A 25,966-nucleotide genomic window follows, 5' to 3' on the forward strand; every position below is an offset into this window, starting at 1 on the left:
GCATATTTCAGCTAGATGAGGCTTATGGTCAAAGTAGATGTGATGGCAGCAGAACATAAGGAAAGTCTTGCTAGATCAGTACAGCATCCTGATCTCATAGCAGCCAACCAGATGGCTACAGGAAGCCCAAAAGGCAGGGCTGGGGAGGGAGGGAGGGAGTTCAAAGAAGGACGAAGGCAGACTAGAGTCAACTGGGATCATGGAACCTTGGAAGAATTAGAATGGACAGCTTGGGAAACAGGGTAGTTCTGGGCAAGTGACCTGGGAAGTAAATGAATACGCATCTAGAATCACCACCCATATTTGTTTGTTCTGCCATATTGTGTGTTCTGCCTCCAAACTTTCATGACTTGAGAGGGGGAAAAGACTAAAGAATTGAGAGTTCTGCTGCCAACAACCACATATCACCAGCACAACAGAGTTATTCTACCAGTGCCATCTACTGCCCACATCTATGAAGTTCAATAATTCCCAACTTGTCAAAACTAGTGAAAAATATTTTGGTCTATTATTCACTACACACTATAGTAGTGTAGTGTAGATGGCTTTCTAGCCATCTAAAAAGGAACCAAAAATTATACAGATAAAGCAACTACATTGACATGGTACCAAACCACATAATTATTTTTCATGCAAGCTGAACACTTACTACTTATCCTGCGAAAGACTCAAGAAATACGATCGCCAACCAGCATGATCAATGTGGCAGTACTAGTTAAATTTCAAACTACGCATTCTCTACATACTATAGAATATAGTATATGTAGAATACATATATTCGATATGTAGAATATAGTATAGAATATAGTATATGTAACAGAAATACACAATAACCCCCGAAATAGTTATCTGGAAGAGTCAACTGAATTATCAGCAATTTATCTTTTGTTAAGCTTTACAGCTAAAGATTTTTATTTACACTGTGTAGCAAATGAAGTAGTATGGGGCTGATTTCCCTGCTATTTAGATGGTCTTGTATAGATCTGTAACTCGTGTAAAGACACCTTAAGACGTTTTATGAAAACTTTGTGAAGACACTAATTGTATAATAGTACACAGAATGAGGTGCTGATTTTGAGCAATCAACGGATAAGATTTCTGAGTCAAATGTGTAACGGGGGACATCTGGATTTGGAGGACTACATCTACTCAAACTTGTTCAAACTCATCCAAAAAGGTTTTATATAATTTTGTGCAGATGCTAATAGGCCAAGCTAAATTTACACCAGAATCAGCAAAAGGTGCTGGAGATTTGCTTGTCCATGTTCTGATACATACCATGTACTGTATATTGTCCATGACCAAAGATGCCAGATTTTTGGAAAACAGCTTGCCGTAAGATCAAGAACATTAACTTTTCTTGTGATGTCATAGAGCCAGTGTGGTGTAATGGTTAGAGTGTTGGACTATGACCTGGGAGACCAGGGTTTGAATCCCACCCAGCCATGAAGCTCACTGGGTCACCATAACTTAGCCTAACCTACAGCTCACAGGGTTGTTGGAAGGATGAACTGGGGAGGAGAACCATGTTCACCACCTTGAGCTCCTTGGAAGAAAAGGTGGCATATAAACCACAGAATCATAGAATTGTAGAGTTTGATAGAATTAAAAAAAGAACATTTGCTCTAATTTATTAATTTGTTGTTTAACTTATTATATACCTAGTCTATTACATTTGATTTTAAAATGTATTTTTTTTTAAAAAAATGTACCTTTTTGTTTTGCCACTTGCTTTTACTGTATTCTTGATTTAGTGTAGTTCTTGGTTTTTTTTTGGCATTGCATAGCTTTGATGCATCAAGTATGGCTGCAAGTTAACCATCAAAATATAAATATATCTATCCTCTTACTCTACATTTCTTTTCAAATAACAAATGTTCACCTTCAGTTTCCCCAAATAATTTCAAAAGAGAAGGCTGAAAATTGTGTGTGCACATTCACAAACGGATTTGAGTGTTTATAGAACACTCTGCACTTAACATTAACAGTTTCAAAATACATTCTTAAAAGATTACCTGGGTTTACAGTTAGGAGAAAATAATGGAGTTTATTTGGGTCAGGAAAGTTTACTTCACATGTACCTGAAAAACAAAATTTAAAAATCTGAAAATAACCACCAATTGTGACATTTCTGACAAGCTGTGGATGGGAAGGCAAGAAACATAGGAACGAAAGAGAAAAAGGCCTCACAAGGGAATTTATTGTGCAGTTAATATTTACAAAAGATAACTACAATCTGAGCGGAGTTCATGCATAAATATATTAATTTATTAAATAAATGTATATCCCACCCTTCCTCCCAAAGGAGTTGCAATATCTGCATCTATCTGAAAATGATATACATTGGAAAAGAAGAGTTTGTACACTCCTCAGAAAACCTTCTGAACACTATACTTACAAGGTAAATTTACTTCAAGTTCTGCAACTTCTGTTAAAAATGAAATAAAAATGTGAGTCAATGCCAACTTTATTTATATAGCATCTTTCTATATATAATACTCAAGATAATTTTGGCTTACATCTAAACTGACAAAGCAATAATAAAAAGTCACAGCAAAAACAGTATCTTAATATGGAGGATATTACGATATTCATGTTAAAATATAAGGTGCAATAAACAATACTAAGGATATAATTAAGCAACTGAATTATAATTATGCAAAATGATTCAATGAAGTCAGTCACATAACTGCTAAAGGATAATATTGAAATAACACTACCCTAAGCTTATTGACAATGCAATCCTACATATGTATACTCAGAAGTAAGCCCCAGATTTCAGTGGGGCTCACTCCCAGGGAAGTAAGTGTAGGACTGGAGTCTAAAGCACTTAAATCACCTTAACACAAAAATACGAAGTTAATCACAACAAATTTTCAAAAAGCAAGATATTACCTGTATTAATATTCACCTTTATATTTTACAAGAGTCAGTACAGAGCAATGACTTCCATATGGAAACCGTCTAAACAGTAGTTTGTATAAAAGCCAATTACCCAACAGAGCCAAAGGCCAGCTGCAACTTAAACGGTATAACACCCTCCGCAATTCAGTCAGTCATTATTACCTAGGTCCCATAAAAATTAATGAAACAAGATGGTCACAATCCCACTGTTTTCAGAGGGGTTTAATGGTGAAGATTTTTTCCTGGATTGGACCCTAGGTATACTTTTGCCCATTTTAATAAGGCATTTTGCACATTTACAGTACTTCTCAATTGGGGTTGCGAACTCTGTTAGGACTGCATGCCAATGTCAGGTGCGTAAGTGGGTAGAGCACCCCTTTCCTCCCTCTCTGCCACCCCTTTCCTTCCTCATCAGCATGAAATTAAGCCCAGGGTGACATGCTACAGGTTCTTCCGACCCCTGCTCTAAACGTGTCACTACAATTCTGCTCCTTAAATCGTGTCAAGTGATCCACAGACTTTTTACCTTACCATTTTATATTGCTTTCAGTTTCCTAAAAGTAGTACAGTGGTACCTTGGTTTACGAACTTACTGTAATCTGTTCCACAAATCTCTTCTTAAACCAAGGCTTTCCCATAGCAGTGGGGGACTCAATTTACAAATGGAACACACTCAACAGGAAGCGGAACATGTTCTGCTTCGAAGGCAAAGTTCACAAACCAAAACACCTACTTCCGGGTTTGCAGCATTCTTAATCCAAGTTGTTCATAAACTAAGCTGTTCTTAAACCAAGGTACCACTGTATAACAGAAGGTCCCAGATCTCTGTTTTTAATTTTTTTTATCTCATTCTCTTTTTGAGTTAGGAGGATTTGCAATTTCAAAAAATTGAGTTTTGGTCTTGCTCAGCCCAGAATTAAGATATTTCAAAACTAAAACTACCAATCTCTTCAGAATTTCATGGGCTTTGATGTGATATGGCACATGATGGAATAAATTTTAAAGTTAAGTTACATTATATAAACATTAAAAATATTTTTTTAAAAATTAAATGTCAAAAAAGTATCCCCCCCAAAAAGCGCTTTTAGGGTTTTTGTGTAGTCCAGCAAAGCCAAAATTGTCAATATTCTGAAATTTCAAACTCAAAAACAGGATGCGATAAAATAAATAAAATTTAAATTTAAATTTAGTTCTGCTCATTAAACAAGTGTACAAAATATTAAGAAAATTGGACATGAGGTAAAAAAAGTCATCAAAAATTGGACCACTTGATCTGGAATGAACCTCCAGATGTATGTTGTAAAACATATTTTCAAGCCTCAAATAAAGGTTAGCGGTTTGCTTTTAAAAAAACCTAGTCAACTCAATGCAAAACTGACAGCACACTTTAAAGCAATAATCCCCAACCTTCGGCCCTCCAGATGTTTTGGACTACAATTCCCATCATCCCTGACAACTGGTCCTGTTAGCTAGGGATCATGGGAGTTGTAGGCCAAAACATCTGGAGGGCTGCAGGTTGGGGGTGCCTGCTTTAAAGCTTAAGAGACAAAAGAACACCAAGGCAACCTGATGATCCTCTTTCCACTAATGTACAACCTACTTTTTCCTCTCCTGCTTCCAGTAGCTTATATTTTCCCCAACCAAGGGAAAGCCAACTATTCTCTGTATCTTTTCCATCATTTGTATTCTCTTCAGTTTATCATTATTCTTGCTGCAGAGCTGATTGTGCTTAAATGAATGAATCTTAAATTTTACATTCCCACATTCTTATTTCATTTTATTAAAGAAGCCCGGTCTCTCTTGCTCCCTGAGCAATACTAGCAACAACCCCCCTCCCATTATTGATGCAGAAAATGGATTTAGAATTCCTAGTATTTGGCATATGAACCGTATTCTTATTCAGCCTAGTGGACGGGGCCAACTGACCACTTTTCCTGTCCAAGAACACACAATTAGTTGTAAATGCTGACAAATTCACAAAGCACTATTTCAAAGTGAATGAATAGGATTCAGATAAAAATTTAGGTACAGCACTGACAAAAACGCAGTGAGGCAGACATGCAAACAGCAGCATGCTCTACAGCCACATCTTGTGCTATGATATACTATGATGTGGGTCAAGCATTAGCCATGGAGAAAAAAATTAGACTTATTACAGCAGTAATAGTCTGGTGCAATTCTTCAGAAAAGCCCATTTTCTTTTCAATGCCCTAGAATACCTGGCAGCTGGTTTCAAGCTTCCTCTATGCTTAAAAATATAAATTGGCTGGTTTGACCTGGATGCAATTTCTCATGAGACTTATTCAGTTCATATCTGAGGATGAATTCCATTTCCTTGGAACTTTTACTGTTAAATATCTGTTCAGCACAGATTTGATATGCACATGGTACAGTCCTTTCCAGAGATATGAAGTTCAGAAATAAAGTATTTTTCCCCCTGAGGATTTTTTGTTCTTCCTCTGCAGACAGTATTTCATATACAGTGGTACCTTAGGTTAAGTAATTCCGTTCTCAACCTGAAACTGTTCTTAACCTGAAGCACCACTTTAGCTAATGGGGCCTCCCGTTGCTTCCACACCGCCGGAGCACAATTTCCTGAAGCAAAGTTCCTAACCCGAGGTAATATTTCTGGGTTAGCCGAGTCTGTAACCTGAAGCGTATGTAACCCGAGGTACCACTGTACCCCGCAAGACGAATGCCTCGCAAGACGAAAAACTCGCTAGACGAAAGGGTTTTTCGGTTTTGCGTTGCTTCGCTAGACGAATTTCCCTATGGGCTTGCTTTGCAAGACGAAGCCGCTTGAAGAGGCGCAGTTGCGACGGACCGTGCTTCGCAAGACGAAAAACATCGCAAGACGAAAAGACTCGCGGAACGAATTATTTTCGTCTTGCGAGGCACCACTGTATAAGGGACACATTTTAAATTCTAACAGTATAATAAAATGTCTATTTTAAACCACAGAGGGCAATTTTGTGGATGTTCAATAAAAAATAAAACAAACCAAGTAACTATTCAAGTTTTATTAGAACATCAGATAATTTAATTCACTCAATTTAAATAGTGCCAGTCGGTTCCAAAGCCCAATCCCATGCACGTTTAGTCATAAAAACAGGACTTACCTTCTCTGTTCTTTCATCAACATGTTTTGTCACATAGTAATACAGGCATGTACCACAGTCTCTCTCTCCATTCTTCTACACTTTGTAGTCTTTCATTCATCATCTGCCCACCCCAATATGCAACCTATTCTTAGTAATATATGCCCTTCTTTCTGAACCAATGCAAAGCATACAGAGAAAACAAGAATGTCAGTGTTCAACTAGCCAACCAATACCACAATGCTGTTAGTTCAGTTGTCCCCCAGCCTGAAGAAGAGGACTGGGGCCAAAAGACTGAAGGTGCATGGAGGCTAAATTGTACGTGAGAAGAATGATGTAAGATTGTGCAATCCTATGCAGAGTTATCTGGAAGTAAACTCTATGGAATACAGTGGTACTTACTCCTAGGTAAACATGTACATGATTGCTTTGCACTAATTGTTTATATGACATAGAAGTTAATGTGGATCCTTAACTTACAGTTTTAATGCTTTTTGGAGTGTTCATGAATTTGTAAGCATCTTAACTTTTCTCTTTAAAAGGGTTTTTTATACTCTGTTAACCTCTGCACATTTAGTTCAATTATCAGACAGTGCATTAAATTTTAGGAGAACAGTGATATTTCATATAGAAAGCAGCATTACCTTTAACAAGTAACTTATCTCTAACAGACACTCTTCGAGTTGAATCAGAACCTGGGTTGGATGAACGGGGCCCCTTGACACCATCATCCCGTTTTAGCTTGCTTGCCAGTGTTAGCATTACTGCTATCTTCCGTCTAAAACATACATGAAATAAAAGTAAATTAGTCTTTTTTGAAAACCTTGTTTGTATTTTCTTCCAAATGTAAGGTTCAGTTACATGAAAGCATAACCTATGCACAGCAATAGGCTTTGTATAACCTATGCACAGCAATAGGCTCAATACCTGAGAAATACATAATTCCTTACATAAAATTATTAAGTCGGTCTTATAAACATAGAAATGTGCATTCTGGTAAGTGAGGCTATTGCTCCATCAGCCCAGTACTATCTACTTTAGCTGTCCAGGGTTTCAGGCAGGAGGCTTTTCCAATCCGTACACCCAAGACTCTAGTGGAGATTGAACCTGGGGCCTTCTGCAGGCAAAAGCATGTGCTCAACCACTGAACTATGGTCCCTTACCATAATTGTTATGGACACTGCTGTCAAAGCAGCCTTCTTATTGGCTAGTAAGAAGTACAAAGGTGTAGCATCTCAAAAAAGAAGAGTTAGAACATTCCAACAACTACCTAATAAGATTACAGAAGAATAAAAGTCAGGATATCTCGGTTCAGGCAGAATGCTGAGTTAACCCATGGTTAAGCATGAACGCACAGGTATGCACAATAAAAATAGTGTTTGCATTGCTAGTCCCTGGTCACCCTGCTGCCATGCTACCAAAAGGTAAGCCAAGATTTGTCTGAACATGAGCTCATGGTTTGTTTTGCTCCAGACAAACCACTGGCTGTAGCCAAGGTTTGCTCTTGGCTTACCACTTGTCTGGTGGGAGACAACCCATGAGTCCAGGAAAGCCGTTTCAAGACAGAACACCGCTGCCCCCAATAACTACACAATGCACTTACAGAATTCACTGGGATGTGATGCGGTGGCAACTTAAATGGCTTTTTAAAAAACAAAATAAGAAGGTTTGGCAAATCTAAAGCTAGACCTTAGACTCTCCACCACAGTGCCCATTGCTTTCATGCTCTGCTCCTGGAGCTTCCCAACCAGTTGCAGGCAGAAAACAGGATGCTGTACCGGCATTTCGTCCGATGCGGCCGGGCTCCTTGGGGTGGGCAGGCACAGAAGAGAGTCCCCGGAGGATCAGACCACCTAAGCCAGCAGAAACTTCCCCGTGGTGGCCAGCCAGCTGTTCCTCACAATGCCACCAGCCAGGGCAGGAGGGGAGCCATCCCACCAGCACCATCGTTTTCACCCCAACACCTAGTCTACGGAGACGCCTCCACGGAGCTGCCCTGCGCATATCACTGGGAGTGGGAAGGGGAGAGGCAGCCCACCAATCCCCGCGACCCATTTCCTGAGGCGTCCAAATCCAGCGGCCGCCCTCAGATCCTGCGGCAGTGAGTCCCTCAGGTTAACCAGGCGCGCCTGCGCTCCGCTTGCACGGCCTCCCTCGGGGGGGGGGGGTGAGGGGAAGCTTCGTGCCTCCGGCGTGAGGGAGCCAAGGGCGGCCGGGCCGGGCGCTGAAGGGGGCTCTCCGGAGGGAAGGAGGAGACGTCGGGTCGCGGGCGGCGCTGCTCACCTGGAAAGGCCGTCGAGCCGCCCGGAGAAGCCAGCGCCGCCAGAAGCACCATCCCCGGCGAGGCTCCCGCTCCTCCGGCAGCTGCAGCGGCGGCGGCGGCGGCGGCAACACCGCCCCCTTCACCCCTCCCCCCTCGCTGAGCCGGAAGTGGAAGGAACGGGGGCGGAGCTCCCGGGGTGAACGCTTGACAGCTGCGCAACAAGAACTTTATTGAGCCGCAGGGAGCGGGGACAGGGACACGCACAAGACCCGCCGGGGCGAAAATCCGAGTTTGCGCGTGCGCACTGCAAGCCCTTGGCTGCCTCCTCTGGCCCTCAGGCGCTGAGAGGTTGCCCCAGACCCGCCAGCATTTCTCCCGTGGAAACAGGGACGTGCCCTTCCGCAACGGGAATGTTGCAACTGGCTTGCCCCGCACAGTCCGGGCAGCTTCCAACAAATATAAAAACAGAATAAAACATTAAACCTTTTTTTTAAACTTCCCTATACTGTACAGGATTGTCTTTAGATGCCTCTGGGGTCAGATATCTCCAGACTCTCCACCATTTCTCCAATGAAAATAGGGACACCCTGAAGGAAAGTGGGACCTGGGGATCAAATCAGGGGTGTCCCTGGAAAACGGGTGCTTGGAGAGTCTCTGGCAGTGTTTTTCAAAGTTAGGTCCCCAGCTGCTGAACTACAACTTCCACCATCCCTTGGTATCAGGGATGATGGGAGTTGTAGTCCAACAACAGCTGGGAAACAGTGGAGGGGAACCACCTCTCCCTCCTCCATTGGAGTGAGCCCTGCATTTGACAGACCCCAAAATATTCTATGATATTGAGGCAGTGGCTAGTTTATCTTTGCTTGTAGCTTGCCTTCATGGCTGGCCCACCCATGAGGTAATGTGAGGCGACTGCCTCAGGTGGCAGGATCCACAGGGCAGCAGATCCTGATGTAGATCTTTATTCCCCCATAGCCTTGTTCCTGATGCAGATGTTCACTCACCCCTTATTCCCTGCTGAGGAGGGAGGTGCATTTGGTGGTTCTAGACGGTCTAGGTCCAGGGTTCAGTAAACTTTTTCAGCCCACTGTCCCTCAGACCTTGTGGGGTGCCAGACTATATTTTTTGGGGGGGGAATGAATGAATTCCTATGCCCCACAAATAACCCAGAGATGCATTTTAAATAAAAGCACACATTCTACTCATGTAAAAACATGCTGATTCCCGGACCATCTGCAGGCCAGATTTAGAATATGATTGGGCCGGATCTGGCCCCCGGGCCTTAGCTTGCCTACCCATGGGTTAAATGGAACGAGGCAGAGGGCCTTTTCAGTAGTCGCACCCTCCCTGTGGAATGCCTTCCCAACAGATGTCAAACAGATAAACAGCTATGTGATTTTTAAAAGACAGCTGTCTTCCCTGTTCAGGGAAGTTTTTAGTTTGGTGCTATATTGTGTCATAGTGGCTCTATACCACTAAACGTGATCCACCTGGAGCAGGAACCAGCAAGCCACTCCTGTATCCCTGCCAAGAAAATTCCTTGGACAAAAACAACAGGCATATAAAACTCCATGGACAAAATAGCCCATTACCTAAACCAGGGGTCTGCAACCCGCGGCTCCGGAGCCGCATGTGGCTCTTTTAAACCTTTGCCGGGGCTCCGGGGCGGATACTAGCGAGGGGAGGAGGCGCATTGTGCGCCCTGACACTCCCCACTGTGGCGGGCGCTGTACTGGCTGTGACGTCGCATGGGGCGGTGCGTGCGTTAGTCACGCACCGTCCCAACGTCGGTGTTATGTAGTGTAGTTTTCACCCTGGGCCAACAGGGGGATACTGTATATAGTTTTCACTCAGGTCTGTAGATAGTTTTCACTCAGGTCCGCGGCAGTTAGTTTAGGCGGGAACTCTGGGCTGTTGTGGTTACAATGTTGTCAGCCGGCTGCCTATAAATACAGGCCGGCTGAGCTGTTCAGAGTCAGTTCTATTCCACCTTGTCTTAATAAAGAGCTACTTGAAGAAATCGCTGTGCCGGCTGCTATGTCAACCCACTACTTAATACTGGCGACGAAGGTGGGATGGATGGACATCAGAGCACAGCCAGATGCGGCCAGCCTCTGAACTGAGCTGAATCACAGAGCGAAATCACTGAGCGAAATCACTGAGCGAAATCACTGGGCAGAACCAATTCAGAGCTGACTGTTCTGGCTAGAGCACTGTGTTCCATCCATCGCCCTTCACGCCGGCATCGGAATCATGGCTTCACTTGTGCCTCTACCGCCGTTTGCGCCAGCCTCTGAGTCATGGGACTCCTACCTCGCTCGGTTCGACTGCTACCTCCAAGCCAACGAGCTGACAGCAGTATCAGTGGATCGGAAGCGGGGCCTATTTCTCAGCCTCTGTGGGCCTGAGGTGTTTGAGACGGCCCGAGCATTGGTTGCGCCTGAAGCAGTCCAGGCAACACCATGGGACACGATCCAAGAGAAGCTCCGCAACCACTACGCACCAAAGCCGTCCAAGATTGCTGCCCGCCATGCGTTCTACCACCGGAACCAGGCAGAGGGGGAGTCAATCAACAACTACGCCACCGCCCTGCGACAGGCTGCAATGCACTGTGAGTTCCGAGACTTAGACGATGCCCTGATGGATCGAATCGTCTGCGGAGTCCGGGACATCCATCTGCAACGGCGTCTCCTAGCCAAGCCAGACCTCACGCTACAGAAAGCCATTGAGGAGGCTGTGGCCTCAGAAGCTGCTGAACGCTCCGCCCAGGAGATCCGCAAGTCCAGCAGCCCGCGTCTTGCTAGGGGGCCAGTTCCGGTGCATCATGAAGAGGCCAGCAGTGATGAGGCATCCTCCAGTGAAGACGATGACGTGCACCAGACAAAGCGGGAGCGCCGGACGCTCCAACAGAAGTCCAAGGGCCAACCGGAATGTGCTGGCTGCGGAGGCGACCATTCCCGTGCCAAGTGTCGATTCAGAGACGCCATCTGTAGGAGGTGTTCCAGAAGGGGCCACATCGCTAAGGTCTGCCGATCGGCTCCGTCTGACACCCCCCCTTCATCGACTCGCAAGTTCAAGTCTTCACTCCAGTCTGCCAAGGAAAGTTGTTTCGCTCTCACCAACTGCCGCTGCCCGTCTGGAACCACGATTGGCCAAACCGACTCGTCTACGCGACGCAAGCTGAACGTCACGGTGCTCATTGAAGGAGCTCCATGTGACATGGAGATCGACACCGGGTCTGCCCTGTCCGTCGTGTCATGGAGCACCATCAAAAGACTGGTACCCAGAGTATCCAAAAGGCAACTCGACTCTCACCGCGTACACCTGAGAGACTACCAGGGAAACGACATTCCCGTGGTAGGCGTTGGCCGGTTCCGGATCGCCTTCAAGGATTTTTCGGGCCTGCTCCGGTTGGTGGTGGTCGAAGGTCAGCGGCCAAGCCTCCTAGGGCTAGACTGGTTTGATGCCCTCGGCCTGGAAGTCACCGGCATCAACTGCATCTCTAACGCAGAGACTGAGGGTCTGGTCAAAGACTTTGCCGAGGTTTTTGACGGCACCTTGGGACAATATACTGGTACGCCCATCTCCTTTAGCCTTGATCCACAAGTCGCCCCCATCAAGCTTAAGCCACGCCGGGTTCCCTTTGCTCTCAAGGCTAAGGTGGACGAACAACTGGACAAACTGATCGCCCAAGGAGTTTTGGAGCCCGTTGACCACGCAAAGTGGGAAACCCCCATCGTCACGCCTGTCAAGCCAGATGGGTCGGTGAGAATCTGCGCTGACTACAAGTGCACAATCAACAAGGCACTTCAGCAGCACGCTTATCCGGTTCCTGTTGTCCAACACCTGCTGCATTCCCTGGGTGAGGGTAAGGTCTTCGCTAAGCTGGACCTTGCCCAAGCCTATCAACAACTGCCAGTCGATGATGCCACTGCTGAAGCCCAGACGATCGTCACCCACCGGGGGGCATTCCGTTGCCGCCGGTTGCAGTTCGGGGTGAGTGTGGCTCCTGGCATCTTCCAAAGCCTTATGGAGCGTCTCCTGCAAGGGCTTCCGGGCGTGGTACCATATTTTGATGACGTCTTGGTGTCTGCAGAATCACACCAGCAGCTGTTCGAGCGCCTCCGTGCCGTGCTGACCAGGTTCCAGGAGGCCGGGCTCAAGGTAAAGAGGGAGAAGTGCCTGATTGCCGTTCCACAGGTAGAGTTCCTGGGCTATCTTATCGATGCCTCCGGCCTTCATCCAACCACATCCAAGATCCGCGCTATCCAGCAGGCCCCCACCCCGAAGGACAAAACGGAGTTGCAGGCATTCCTGGGGCTGCTGAACTTTTATAACATGTTCCTGCCCCACAAAGCCACAGTGGCTGAGCCTCTTCACCGACTCCTTAGCACTAAGACGCCTTGGGCCTGGGGTCATTGAGAGACGGCGGCCTTCAACGCGGTCAAGGCTCTCCTTTCTTCAGACAGTGTGCTGGTACAGTACAGTGAATCCAGACCGCTGGTCCTTGCCTGCGACGCCTCACCTTTTGGCATCGGTGCTGTCCTTAGTCACCGTTTTCCAGATGGAAGAGAAGCACCGCTCGCCTACTTTTCCAGGACACTATCTCCGGCGGAACGGAATTACAGCCAGCTCGACAAGGAGGCATTGGCACTTGTGGCTGGAGTGAAGAGGTTCCATGAATACCTCTATGGCAGGACTTTTGACCTCATCACTGACCACAAGCCACTCCTGGGCCTCCTCGCCGGTGATCGTCCAACTCCACCGGTCCTCTCACCACGCATGCTGCGATGGACTGTTTTCCTGGCTGCCTACCACTACCGGCTCATCCATCGCCCGGGGAAATCGATGGGCCATGCCGACGCCCTCAGCCGTTGCCCTCTTCCAGCATTTGTGGAAGACCCGGCTCCAGCTTCATCGCTCCTTCTGATTGAGGATCTTCCGGCAGCGCCTGTATCGGCTGCCACTGTGGCCTCCGCGTCTGCCCAGGATCGCACCATCAGCCGGGTGCTCAACTGGGTGTGGAGGGGGTGGCCACAAGGGCCTTTTGCATCGGAGTTCCAGCCCTTCGCAACCAGACAACATGAACTCTCAGCTCATCGCGGCTGTCTGCTGTGGGGAGACCGCGTCGTGATTCCCCAGGGACTCCGTCAGCGCGTCCTGGAGGCTCTGCACGTTGGCCACCCGGGAATTGTCAAAATGAAGGCGTTGGCTCGATGTTACGTCTGGTGGCCTAATATGGACGATGCCATCACTGCCTGGGTGTCCGCCTGTCAAGCGTGCCAAGAGTCGAGGCCTGCACCACCGGCAGCTAAGGGACACACCTGGGAGACGCCAAAGACACCCTGGTCGAGGGTGCACATCGATCTGGCTGGCCCCTTTCACGGCCGGACCTTTATGGTAGTGGTGGACGCCTATTCCAAATGGCTGGAGGTCGCCCTGATGCCCTCCACCACTACCGAAGCTGTCATCCGGGTGCTGCGAGGCCTGTTTGCAACGCATGGGTGTCCTGATGTCCTTGTCTCTGACAACGGACCGCAGTTCACGTCAGGCACGTTTGAGCGGTATCTTTTGGAACTGGGCATCCGCCATGCCCTAACGGCACCTTTTCATCCATCCAGCAACGGGCAAGCGGAAAGAATGGTGCGCTCGACAAAAGAGGCACTGGCGCGCCTGGACCGGGGAGACTGGCATGAGCGGGTTGCCGAATACTTGTTCGTGCAACACATCACTCCTCATGCGGCCACAGGGAGGAGTCCTGCTGAACTGCTTATGGGCCGCCGCCTCAGGTCACCGCTCGACCGGCTACACCCAGACTTTGCCGTGGCTGAACCCCCAGGCTGTGCCAACGCACCACGGTCATTTGTCCCAGGAAACCAGGTCTTTGCCCGGAACTATGTGGGGGACATCCCTTGGGTGCCAGCCACAGTAGTGGGAGTCACTGGACCTCGCTCGTACCAGGTGGCACTCGAAGACGGACGTTTGTGGCGATGGCACATAGACCAGCTTAGGCGCAGGGTTGGCGACTTGGACACTACCGAGGTGCCCCCAACTGCGCTTGCGGCTCCAGAAGAGACACGTACAGATGGCGAGGCCCCACCTACACCTCCCTCGCAAACTGCCAGCGTGGAGCCGAACCAAGCCGTCTCAGAACAGACTCAGACCACTCCATTTGCGGAGGCTCCACCCACAGCAGCGGATCCAGGGGAGTTGGTTCCAACGCCACCTAGGGTCGCACCACAGCCTCAGCGAGAACTGTGTGGCCCTCCGGACTTGGCTACCAGTCCCCGGCGGTCTGGCAGAGTTTCCAAGCGCCCAACTTATTTAAAGGACTACGTTGTTGGACAGGTATCACTGTTGGTCTAAGTATGGGAATGTAACCGTTATGCTTTTGTGCCTAATTGAACCATTACGCGTAGTGCTGTATATAAGGAAACCATTACGATTGTACCTAACGCCTTATCTGGGTGGGGAGGGGTGTTATGTAGTGTAGTTTTCACCCTGGGCCAACAGGGGGATACTGTATATAGTTTTCACTCAGGTCTGTAGATAGTTTTCACTCAGGTCCGCGGCAGTTAGTTTAGGCGGGAACTCTGGGCTGTTGTGGTTACAATGTTGTCAGCCGGCTGCCTATAAATACAGGCCGGCTGAGCTGTTCGGAGTCAGTTCTATTCCAGCTTGTCTTAATAAAGAGCTACTTGAAGAAATCGCTGTGCCAGCTGCTATGTCAACCCACTACTTAATAGTCACCTTCCGGCCCGCTAAATTGTAAGGGGCATGTACGCTGGTCACTGCATTGAAAGGGGGCATGTACGCTGGTCACTGTTTTGAAGGGGAGTGAAGAACACACACACAAAAAAGGTAACTTGTTAATTTAATGTTTATTTCTATGAGGAGGAGTAATTCTGAGGGGTCAAACAAAGGAATACTAAAAAAGTGACAAAAAAGGTTACTTTTATAATGACGAGTTTTGCGGCTCCCAGTTGTTTTTTCTTCGGAAACGGGTCCAAGTGGCTCTTTTTGTCTTAAAGGTTGCAGACCCCTGACCTAAACCCACCAGGAAGCTAGCCTACCTAACTATTCCAAGAATTAGAAGGGGCCCCAGGCATTAGCAGGGTCATGGTATACAGACTACCCGCCCCCCACAAAATCCTCATAATAATATGATTACATTTATCTTCATGGTGCAAGAGTTTCACACGCTAATTTATTCTGTTATCAGTGGCTGTTTCTGGAATGAACCCCCCCCCAACCTGATGCCATCCAGATGTTTATTTCATTTCATGCTTCCGTTGAAGCACTTCCAAGTGATTTCACAATGAATAAAAACTATATTAAAAAAGTTTAAATAGAAAAACAATTTTTTGAATTACAACTGCTATAATTCCTCTCACTGATTGTCATTCTGTCAGTGAAAGCCTGTGTGGTGTAGTGATTATAGAGTGCTGGACCTGGGAAACCAGGGTTCAAATCTCCACTCAGCCATAAAACTCATTGGATGACCTTGGACCAATCACTGCCTCTTAGTCTAACCTACCTTGTAGGGTTGTTGTGGGGACTAAATGAGTAGGAAGGTGGGAAACCATGTATGCCATCTTGAGCTCCTTGGAGAAAGAGATGGGATTTAAATGCAATAAATAAATTCTGATCAAATATACTTATAATGTAAATGACACCCTATTATGCACAGGCTGCATCTTTCCTACTATGTTTCAGTTGTTATATTTTTGTATACTTTTTTTCTTATGATAAAAATGAATGAAAATGTGATTTTTTAAAAGTAAAAACATTGTGGCAGGACTATTAACTTTTAGAAAAGCAGCTGAAAGCTACCCTGAGCCCATGGGATGGATGGGAATGTATCTTTAAAAAAAAATCTGTGCGTCTGCATCTGTCAACGATGAATAACACCTCATACTTCTGACACAATAGGATGTAACCAATGAAAGGTTATGTAAGAATCTAATAAGAGCCCTTCTCGGTAAGAGCAAAAGACCATTTAATACAGCATTCTGGTTCAGATTGTGGTCAGCTGTTAGCTGTTTTTGTGAAGCTGGACAGGGCCTCCGAGTAACTGGCCTTCAGAAGTACATTTCCTCTGAACAAGGAGGTTCCATTCCATGGTTAATAACCATGGCTAAATTTCTTCTGTTAGACCCGAGACGCCAGACAGCAGCCATTATGGCAGAAATGGAAAGGTCCGAGTCTGTGCCAGGTGTGCACTGCTGTTGCGTTCACACACACCCCCCCCCATCGCCACGCCGTGTGAGATTCCGGGGGTCCAGGCGCGGACTCTGGGCTCATGCTTCCTTCCAGTTCGATCTTGCGCGGCGCAAATTAAAGCAGCGCCCGAGAGAGATGTGCGTGGGCACGGAGACGGTCGCGTTCGCCAGCCTCTCCGGTTTCCCCCGGGAGGTGGCAGCCGCGAGAGCGCGCGCGGCCGCGGCCAGAAGGAGCCGGGTGCTCACGCGAAGGGGATTTCGGCGAGCCTGAAGCGGGCAGCGCTGCGCGCTCGGGCGCGGAGGAGCTGAGCGAGGCTCTTGCGGGCGCTGGGGGGGGGGGGTCTCGGCCGCTCTTCCATGGGGCTGAGCGACTGGCTGGAGGCTTGGTGCTGCTGCTGCTGCGGCTGCCTTCGAGGACGCTGCCCGGGCGACGCGGCGCTTCCCGAGAAGGAGCCCCTGGTCAGGTAAGGGGGCAACGGGGTGCGCCGCCGCCGCCGAGCCGCCATCCTCCAAGCATTTGCTTCGCGCCAGCCCGAGGCTGCCGGGGGGCGCCTTGGCCGAGTGGCCCCTGCCTGTCCGGCGACGAGGCTCTTGGCTTCCCTGCGGGACCCGGCGCGGTGGCCGACGCGCGCCTCTGGGTCTCCGCAATTGCTCCACCTGGTCAGCATCCTCTTTCAGGTACCGCCGAGAAGCCTGCAAACACGGCTGGAAGGCAGCCGTCCTCGGAACGGGGAGCTTCTGGGGAGCTGCCATGTATGTTTTCCAGATGGAGGTCTATTATGGAGTCGTTGTACAAGTTTTTGTACCATCCACACGACGTTTTCAAAACGCCAGCCTGTACTTTTTTACTTCCGGATTTCCTTTTAGTGTGCCATATCCATTAAGTAAAAAACTGGTCTGCATTTTAGTGCATTTTTAAAGGGCACACTTTGGCTTCTGTCATCACATGGCTACTTTTCTTTGCCCCTCATCCAAGCATACCCCTGTCATTTTGTTTCCAGCTCCCCAAGCAATATTAGCACCGATTGGCACATGCTGAAGTCATGTTCAAATTACAACAACCAGAATAATTCAATAACATTTGAATTGTTGAGCTGGATGGGCATTGCTTGCTTGAGTCTTCTGTTTGCATCTTTGCCATCTTCCTGGGGTGTTCTGCTAACTGCTTATGATGCACACGGGCATAGCTAGGATTTTTGTTGGGGGGCAGGCCTTTTGTTGGGGGGCAGAACCTCAGTTAGCTGTGTATTTTTATTAATTGGCGGAGCAGCTGCCCCTCCCTGCCCTCCCTTGGCTACACCCATGATGCATGTTGATGATCTGTTGGGTGTCTGCTGGAGAGACTCCTTGCTTGTAACGCCTGTTCATCTAGCCTTAGAAACACCTTTGCACAAGAAGTGAAGCTGAAATGATTTTTAAAATGATGCATGAAAGTGGAATTAAGGGCTGGAAAATGGAGCTCCCTTTGGAATCTGCCCTAGTTTGCTCTGGTTTGTGGAATGACTGGCACACTACTGCCACCAAGCCACTATACTCCTGGGCCTAGTTTCACTGAGGTGGTAAACCTGTGTTTGGGCAGTAGGGGATACACAGGGGTAAATGCTTCCAAACAATAATAATACTGTCTAGTTTGGAGTGGGATGAGGGCTAGCATGTTTTTATACAGTGAGCCAAATTGTATTTTGTTCTTGCTATTCTATTTATCAGATTAGTTGTGAGTACATGGTGCAATTTGCCTGGCTAACTTGGCTGGACGCTACAGACAACTTGATCCCCACAGCCATTACAAACAGCTGTGATGAGCAACCTGTTTGTAGCCATCCTCAATGGATGGAGGTTATTGGTACACACTCTGGGGTTTTAATTTGCACATGGGTTAACTGTGTATGGAATAGTTCAGCAGCCAAGCTCCAGTAAATAAGAATTTTGTACTTTTATGATAAAAGTACAGAATTTGGTATACACAAAAGGCACCCTATGAAGCTCAAATTAAGATAGGGAGGCCTTTCTAAATGCATTGACCAGGAATTTTGGGTCTTGATTCATTGGGGCTTCAGACATACACAGGAGTACACAGTGTTGGTGCTGAGGACTCAGAAACTCTATGTGTGATTACTACAGAACATAACTTGAGGCACTGCTTGCGTGAACAAAGCTGATGTCAAGAAAGCATACTACAATGAAAAATGATCAAAACTAGAATCATCTTGTGCATATCTGTTCAGGGTATGATTATTATTTTTTTCAAGAGAGCTTAGAATGGCAGTGTACAACCTTTCTAACCCTAGATAATGTTTATTGTGCTATTAGACTGATTCTTGATTTTATTTAGACTTCCAAGTAAGTAAGGCTAGAATTGTAGATTTTGTGGGAATTATTTGTAGCAAACATTTTTGAATAGTGAGGTTCTTGTCTCCTTCAGTTCGTAACTGGAATCCTGTATTTTGTTTTATGTTTTAACTTAATTGCTTTTGCTTTGTTTTTGAAGTGTGCTCATTTCTGTCTTGTGGCCTGTGGGTGAAGGGTACACTATAAATACTTACAATAAAATGATAATTGCTCATTATAAAACAGTGTTGAGACCTAAAGTAGTAATTGCCCGTGGCTCCATTTGGCCAACATGTCAAACCATGAACAGTGCTGACTCTATTTCAGAACCCAAGGCAGGACTCGAGCAAACACAGTAACTTTAGAGCATTTGATCTGCTTTCTCTTTCTATCAAAACTTTCTAGCCCCCCCTCCCTTGTTCATGGCCTAGCAGCCTGAGGAGACAGTGTGACGGTCATAGCTTGTGGACAGGGCATCAAACCGTAGTTAAGGTTCCTTAATTGTAGCATGCATGACATGTTATGCGAATAGAGTGTATGAGATGTTTGTTGCTAGGATTGTCATTCATAGTAATTTTAATCCAAGCTTTGGTATGGTATTTATAATACTTACAGCCTACCTTTCCCCCACAAGTGGAACTCACTTGGCTTTCTAAACATTCTCCCCTCCGTCCACTAACGAGACACAGTTTTGTTACTTCCAGCAAAGTAACTACATCATGTGTTTCCCAACCCGGGACTTGTAGCAGCTTGTGAGCAGGAGTGTTTGAAACTAGCTAGGCATGTTTTGTGACTGGCGCAGGTCCAATTGCGACCATGTGGAGGTTTCTGGGTGCTAGCTTGGCGACTGACGTCTCTGACTGGCCTCTCCAGCTTTCCTAAGCCGGTAAGCAGAAGAGCTTGTATACTACATTTATACCCCACCTTTTTGTTCAGGGAGTACATGGTTCACCCCCTTCCACAGTTAATCCCTACAACAACCTGGCAAAGTAGACTAAGAGGCTACGACTGGCCCAAGGTCATTCAGTGAGATTCCTGACTGAGTGGGGATTTGAACCCTGATCTCCCAGGGCCTAGTCTGAGTGACACTCCAACCACTACACCACACTGGCTCCCTAGAGTTCACTTAGAGAAGGATCTGAACTGTTTTCATTGAAACTTGAATTTCTTTTATTCTGGATTATTTTATTTGATGTTTTAATGTGTTGTAAAGTGAAAGTAATAATAATAAAATCTCATGTAAAAAAAGGCGCCTAGATATTCTGTTGTGCCCATAACCTGGGTTTAAGGTGCCGTTTGGCAATTATCACTGGACTGAACAATGTATGTGCCACAATTCTTCTCTAACCAAGGAAGTTTACAGCAAAGAGGCAGAACTTGACTACCCACTCTCCTGCTTGCTGTACAGGATGAAACATGAGCTTATGCTGGGCATGCTCCTATTTGTGCCCATAGACAGCAGCTCTGTCTTTTCACAGTAGGGGGTTGTAAATGAAGGCCCTTTGTGAGGCTCAAAGGATATTTGTGCTTCTGGCCAACAATATTCCTGGTTGGTTTGCCAGGGTGGGTGGGTATGTTGCTGCTTTTTTCAGGCAGGAGTTATTGGTACTTTAGTAGTGTTTTTGGAAGAAGGCGCTGACAAAATGGAAAGTAACTTGACACTGTGTTGTGGGTTATTTTTTTCATATTACAAAATTGTGCGGCTTTCACAAGTATGAGTAATACATTTTTCTACGATGTCATGCCCCACACCCAAGCGCTCTTTGTTCATTCATGTACAGTGGTACCTCAGGTTAAGTACTTAATTCGTTCCGGAGGTCCGTTCTTAACTGTTCTTAACCAGAAGCACCACTTTAGCTAATGGGGCCTCCTGCTGCTGCCGTGCCATCGGAGCACAATTTCTGTTCTCATCCTGAAGCAAAGTGCTTAACCTGAAGCACTATTTCTGGGTTAGCAGAGTCTGTAACCTGAAGCATATGTAACCCAAGGTACTACTGTAATTCTGTCACTGATTTCCAATGTTCATAGCTTGCCACTTCTTAAACAATAGGCCTCAAATGCCAACTCATTTGGATAAATCCTTCATAGCTTGTGGATTAAACACATATGATTAATGGTGTCCTTTTAGTAAGTGAGCATATGTATGTGCAATGCAAGCAGTGGCCACTTTGTGTGTTTCTATTCTTGGCCCCTATGCACATTGGCGGAGTTCGTATAAGCGCCCACTCCCCGTTCCGAGTCCTAAAGGACTTGCCGATCACAGGTCAATTGGACACACCTAAAATGGTCACTGCTTGTTTTGAAGTGTTGCCATATGTGTACAGCACAGTAACATTTATATTCCACTCTCTTTTTGTTTGCATAAGATTGACCAGCCATCATTGACATATATGTAGCAGGCAGCAAACTGTTGGCTACGGGCCGAGTAAGAAAAACCGTACAAACCTTCTGTGGTGCCTGTTAGATATGTGCAGTTATTACACCTGGGATTTATTTTTATTTTTTAAATTTTTTTATTAATTTTCAATTAATAACATTCCAATTGGTAGCACTTTCACTTGTTCCTGCTTTCTTCTCTCTTACACCTGGGATTTATTCCCCCCCCCCCCCGTCCCTCTGCAGAAGTACTTCATGTGCAGGGAATTTGTTTGAAAATGATCATAAGATTTAATGGTCTTGCAATTCCTCTGATCATCTTGTTTTGCATTGTAACTGATGCCGTGCAGAAGAATCTAAAGGATTTACCTGCCTGCAATGCCCTGTGCTGCTGATGCTCATGGTTTGACACAACACCTGTTTTGAGTGTGATGTGTTGTGAGTATAGCTCTGAGCTCTTCCCTTCTCCAGCCCATTAGCACTGTGGCAGACAAAAGAAGCTGCAGTATTCATACAGGAACGTCTGCTCTATAAATTTTAAGAGCATGCTGTGCAAAATCTCTTAATTTGCACATGTTGCAGTTTGTTTTAGGGAAGTCTTCCTAGTTGATCTAGTAGATTTGTAATAGAATATCTTTCCTAAGTAGGGCTTTAAAACTATCAGTGTGAGCTAACTAATAATGACCTTACAAAGGAAATTATGTAGAGGAATTGTAATTTACTACTATAACTAGTGCCGTTTGCAAACTGGGCAAACATTACTGAATGCTGATACAAAACAGTCTCCAAGCAGCACATTTGTCTGCAGGGTCATCACACAAACATTTTAAAATGGTACTTGAAGATAATGTTTATAGGGTAAGTAAATGGAATAAAGTGGTGATGGTAACGTCTTTCCCACCTCTTCCTAAGAGTTAGGCTGCAGCATTTAATTGATATGAACTTTTAATATTACTACTCATAACAATAATATTCTTTCCTATATGAGTGTATAGTAGTACGTGCTGCAATAGAAATTTGATTTTTTTTTTGGTCAAGCCTTTGCTTTATTCATATGAACCGTTATGCAGATTCGGTTAAATCCTAGAAATCTGTACTAAAGCTCATGATTAATTAAACTAGGATTTCCTTGATCACGTAACTGTCCTATTTAGAACCTGTGTGGGGCAAAATATTTCTGCACCTTATTCATCCTTGTGCTTTCCTAGTGGGTAGGCAGGCTTCTTTCATTCCCACTTTAGGCCTCTTAAGTGAGTCCTGGTGAAATGGGATTAGTATAATTGGCTTTTTAAAGAAATGTGAACTAGAGAAAACGTTCCTGCCTAATTGAAGTGGCCCATTAAAGAATAACTGTTTCATGGCCTTTATCCAACTATATTCTGGTGTTTTTGGTGGTGAATTTGTCGTGGCAGTGCACCTAAATGAATTGTTTAGTGTTTAATTGAGGTTCTCTAAGTGGTATGTACTAATCCAAACCATTATTTCTAAAGGCATGTCAATACCTTACTCTGAAAATACAGTTCTCTGTTATTTTATATTCTCCAAGTGGATACTAATGGAAATTACTCATGCTTCTAATTGCAGAATTTATTTTAAAAGGCAACGGAGTGAAACATAAATTCACAACAGCTGTTAGTGAAAGGTTAGCTGTTCAGGGTGTGCCAAATGATTTCCATTTTCTACCATTCTCTATAACAGGCATAGGCAACCTCGGCCCTCCAGATGTTTTGGGACTACAACTCCCATGATCCCTAGCTAACAGCACCAGTGGTCCATATTTTGTAAGCAACACCATATTTTGTAGGGAGTCCTAAATGGACTGGCAGAGCAAAGCAACTCATCAGAGAAGAAGTGTTGTCTAAAGGCAAAAACTTTTCATTTCTTTTTGTAAACATAACTTACTACAACATTATGAAACTCTGATACCTATTCTTTTGATGAAACATACCTAAAGCATACAGGGAGAAAATGTGTAGCAGTCAGTGTCCGATTTGGTCCTGTAAAACCCCAGGTTACATTAACACAATCATCAGCTGTGGCTGAGAGAGACACTTGGGGCCGAACTAGAAGGGACACAGAAGATCATTGAACAGGGTCTCCCTGAGGAGATTTCACCCCTCCCATACCCAAGAATCTCCTGACCATCTCCTGATGGTCTCTGCTGACTCTCCAGAGAGAAGGAGGCGTGTCCTGCCTATCTACTTATTCTGCCCAGCAACATATCTGTGTGTGTGAGAGAGAGTCAGTCAGTGTATCGGAGAGAGTGAGAGTGTTAGAGATCCTAGAGATAAGATTGCTGCTAAGAGCAGCTGCAGACTCTCAGTGTAGCATTGATTTATGCTCAGAATATTCAGCTCTGTATATAGTTTTGTATCATAGTTGTAGTTATAGAATAAAAGGAAGATATTCTACAGAGCTGCTCTCCGAGTGGTTTATACTCTGCAAGACTCTGCAAAACTCTGCTGCGCAACGACTGTATTATTGAGACAGTGAATCCGGTGCTCTCAGCTCTAAGCTGTGAGTCCACAGCACTGTGACCTGTTCCTGTGAGAAAGGAGGTGTCTGGCGGTGCTACCCAGCTCGGCTAGCCCAGTCGGGGTTGAGGTGCATGAGTCCAGTTGGCGCACTGGCTCTCTAGGGCGATGCTGACACTCCCTCTTTATAAATGTCTTTAAAAGGAACATTTTAAAGACATTTAAAGAGCTGGGAGTCAGGAGTTGGATTGGAACCATGGTCCAGGGGCGGATTTATCATGTTTTTAATCATGTTTTTATCATGCTTTTAATCATGCTTTTAATATTCTGTTGGGAGCTGCCCAATAATTTATTATTATTATTATTATTATTATTATTATTATTATTATTATTATTATTATTATTAAACTCTTCTCCCCCCACCATTGTCCTGATTAAAATGGCTGAAGTTACTGTTTGCCCTGTAGGGGAAAACGTATTAGCACTTTAAAGTTTCCCCCTGGATGGTGAATGGTGATACGGAAAATCCTGACTTACAGCTCGTTGGGGTGCGTCCTCCTGAAACCAGCCAGCTCAAGGGGGCTTGAAAACTGCTCCTAGATTGTGGTTTGTTTCACTCCAAACTCTGTTAACCCAAGGTTTGCTATTAGCCTACCAATCATGACCAAAACAGACCATAATCCCCAGTTTGGATGTGACAGTAAGCCAGAGATCGTAGTTTGTTCCTCCTGCTTGTTGATCTCCTCCAGAGATCGCAGTTTGTTCTCCCCCAGAGGAGAGGAGCAAAGCAGAAGCGGATTCCACCATGAAGTGTGAATCAGGCCATTCTCTATGTCTTGCCTTTCCTTTCTCCTTGCCTTTGTTTCTAACTGCTAACTCCCCCGCCCCACCCCATGTGTATTCCTACTTGCCAGCTTGGGATAACATTCAATGCATGTGATGAAGCTTCTGCCCAGAAAATATTGTCTTTATGGTGCCACAAGAGTCTTTAATTTATTTGCTGCAGCTACCCTTCTATATTTATTTAAGAAAATGAAATACTGCCATGAAACAGTGGGTCTCAAACTGTTGAACCCAATCCTTCCCTCTTTGATTTATGCTCCTTTCCAGTCTCCTCAGCCACCACTTGCAGCCATTCTTCCCATGTGAATGCACCAAACCAGGCAGAGGCAAACTCAGGCCTCCAGATGTTTTGGGACTACAACTCCCATCATCCCTGACCACTGGTCCTGTTAGCTAAGGATGATGAGAGTTGTAGTCCCAAAACATCTGGAGGGCCGAGTTTGCCTATGCCTGCACCAAACCATTACAGGGGTGCATATGAGCAGTGCCTCTGCATTGTGTGTGTGTGTGTGTGTGTGTGTGTAGTTGGCTTGGGACGCTCCTCAAGATGCCCAGAAGAAGAGTAAAACAAGGCATCCTCCTGAAAGCAGCCAGCTCAAGGGGGCTTGGAAACATTACATTGCCAGAAATACACAAAACCAAATGTAAAGGTTGCAAGTTTGCAGCAAAATCCCTTTGGATGGAGAGAGTAAGTGTGTGCTTTGTATAAGATACGAAAGTCAGTTTTAAAGCTCTGACATTCACTCAGACTTTGCACTTTCTGTTTCCTCATTTTATAAGCTGCTTTAGTTTGCTAGTCTTAATTAGGCCTGCGCAATATATCAATATATTGTCCAGGGCCGGTGTGAGGTGTGACTGTATGACTATGAAGCTGATCAGGTGGGGAGCAGGAGGCTTCACATGCCCCAGCTGAAGAAGTCTAACAGAGCCACCACCTCGCCTCCGGCTTGTGCAAGCCAGACACAGGGCGGGGGCTCCTTTAGACTTCTCAATGGAGGGGTGGGGGTACGTTAGACTTCCTCATTCTATTTCCCGGCCTGGCAAGGTGATGGTGACTGAGGCAGGCCTGTGTTCTTGCCTTGTCCTCCACTGCCTTGACACGAAGTCAGACGGGCTACCTCCTTCTCCCTGGAAAAAGAGGTAGCCTGCCCGTTGGCTACCGTCACGAGGGTGCCTTCACCTGGGAGGGTAGACTACACCTCCCTGTCCCTCCAGCTCATACGCAAGATGGAGGGACGTGGGGCTTGCTTATCTGGGGGCGGGGAGAGCCTTCTGGCACTCAGGCTGAGAAGCGCACAGAAGCCCCACATTCCTCTGGCTCATGTGGCTTGTTCAGGGGGCAGGAGCCCCCCAGCTGAGCAGTGCAAGTTCCCTCCAGGCCAAGCACTGGGCACAAGCTGTGTCGTCCCCATGAAAGCACCTCGGCTCCCTCGAGAGCAGTGGCAGTTTCACCCTGGC

At 46.0% G+C, this 25,966-nt stretch overlaps 2 protein-coding genes across 3 annotated transcripts in view; one reads left to right on the forward strand and one right to left on the reverse strand.

The window, feature by feature from the left end:
* UBE2F (ubiquitin conjugating enzyme E2 F (putative)) overlaps positions 1-8,447 on the reverse strand; it is a 29,347-nt gene extending 20,900 nt beyond the window's left edge. Inside the window, exons 1-4 of one of the 2 annotated variants that reach the window (XM_081183930.1) lie at positions 8,286-8,447; positions 6,647-6,780; positions 2,399-2,428; positions 2,016-2,081 (exon numbers count right to left, since the gene is read on the reverse strand). In XM_081183930.1, coding sequence (XP_081040056.1) covers positions 2,016-2,081; positions 2,399-2,428; positions 6,647-6,764 — 214 coding nt within the window. In that variant the 5' untranslated portion in view covers positions 6,765-6,780; positions 8,286-8,447. The remainder of the gene's footprint in view (positions 1-2,015; positions 2,082-2,398; positions 2,429-6,646; positions 6,781-8,285) is intronic. The other variant, XM_081183931.1, reaches the window with a different exon arrangement.
* An 8,327-nt stretch (positions 8,448-16,774) lies between these two features.
* Positions 16,775-25,966, forward strand: part of MREG (melanoregulin) — a 43,476-nt gene continuing 34,284 nt past the window's right edge. Inside the window, exon 1 of the mRNA XM_081183782.1 lies at positions 16,775-16,951. Coding sequence (XP_081039908.1) covers positions 16,845-16,951 — 107 coding nt within the window. The 5' untranslated portion in view covers positions 16,775-16,844. The remainder of the gene's footprint in view (positions 16,952-25,966) is intronic.

Source organism: Podarcis bocagei (genome assembly GCF_964188305.1).
Source record: "Podarcis bocagei genome assembly, chromosome: 1".
NCBI classification, from domain to species: domain Eukaryota; kingdom Metazoa; phylum Chordata; class Lepidosauria; order Squamata; family Lacertidae; genus Podarcis; species Podarcis bocagei.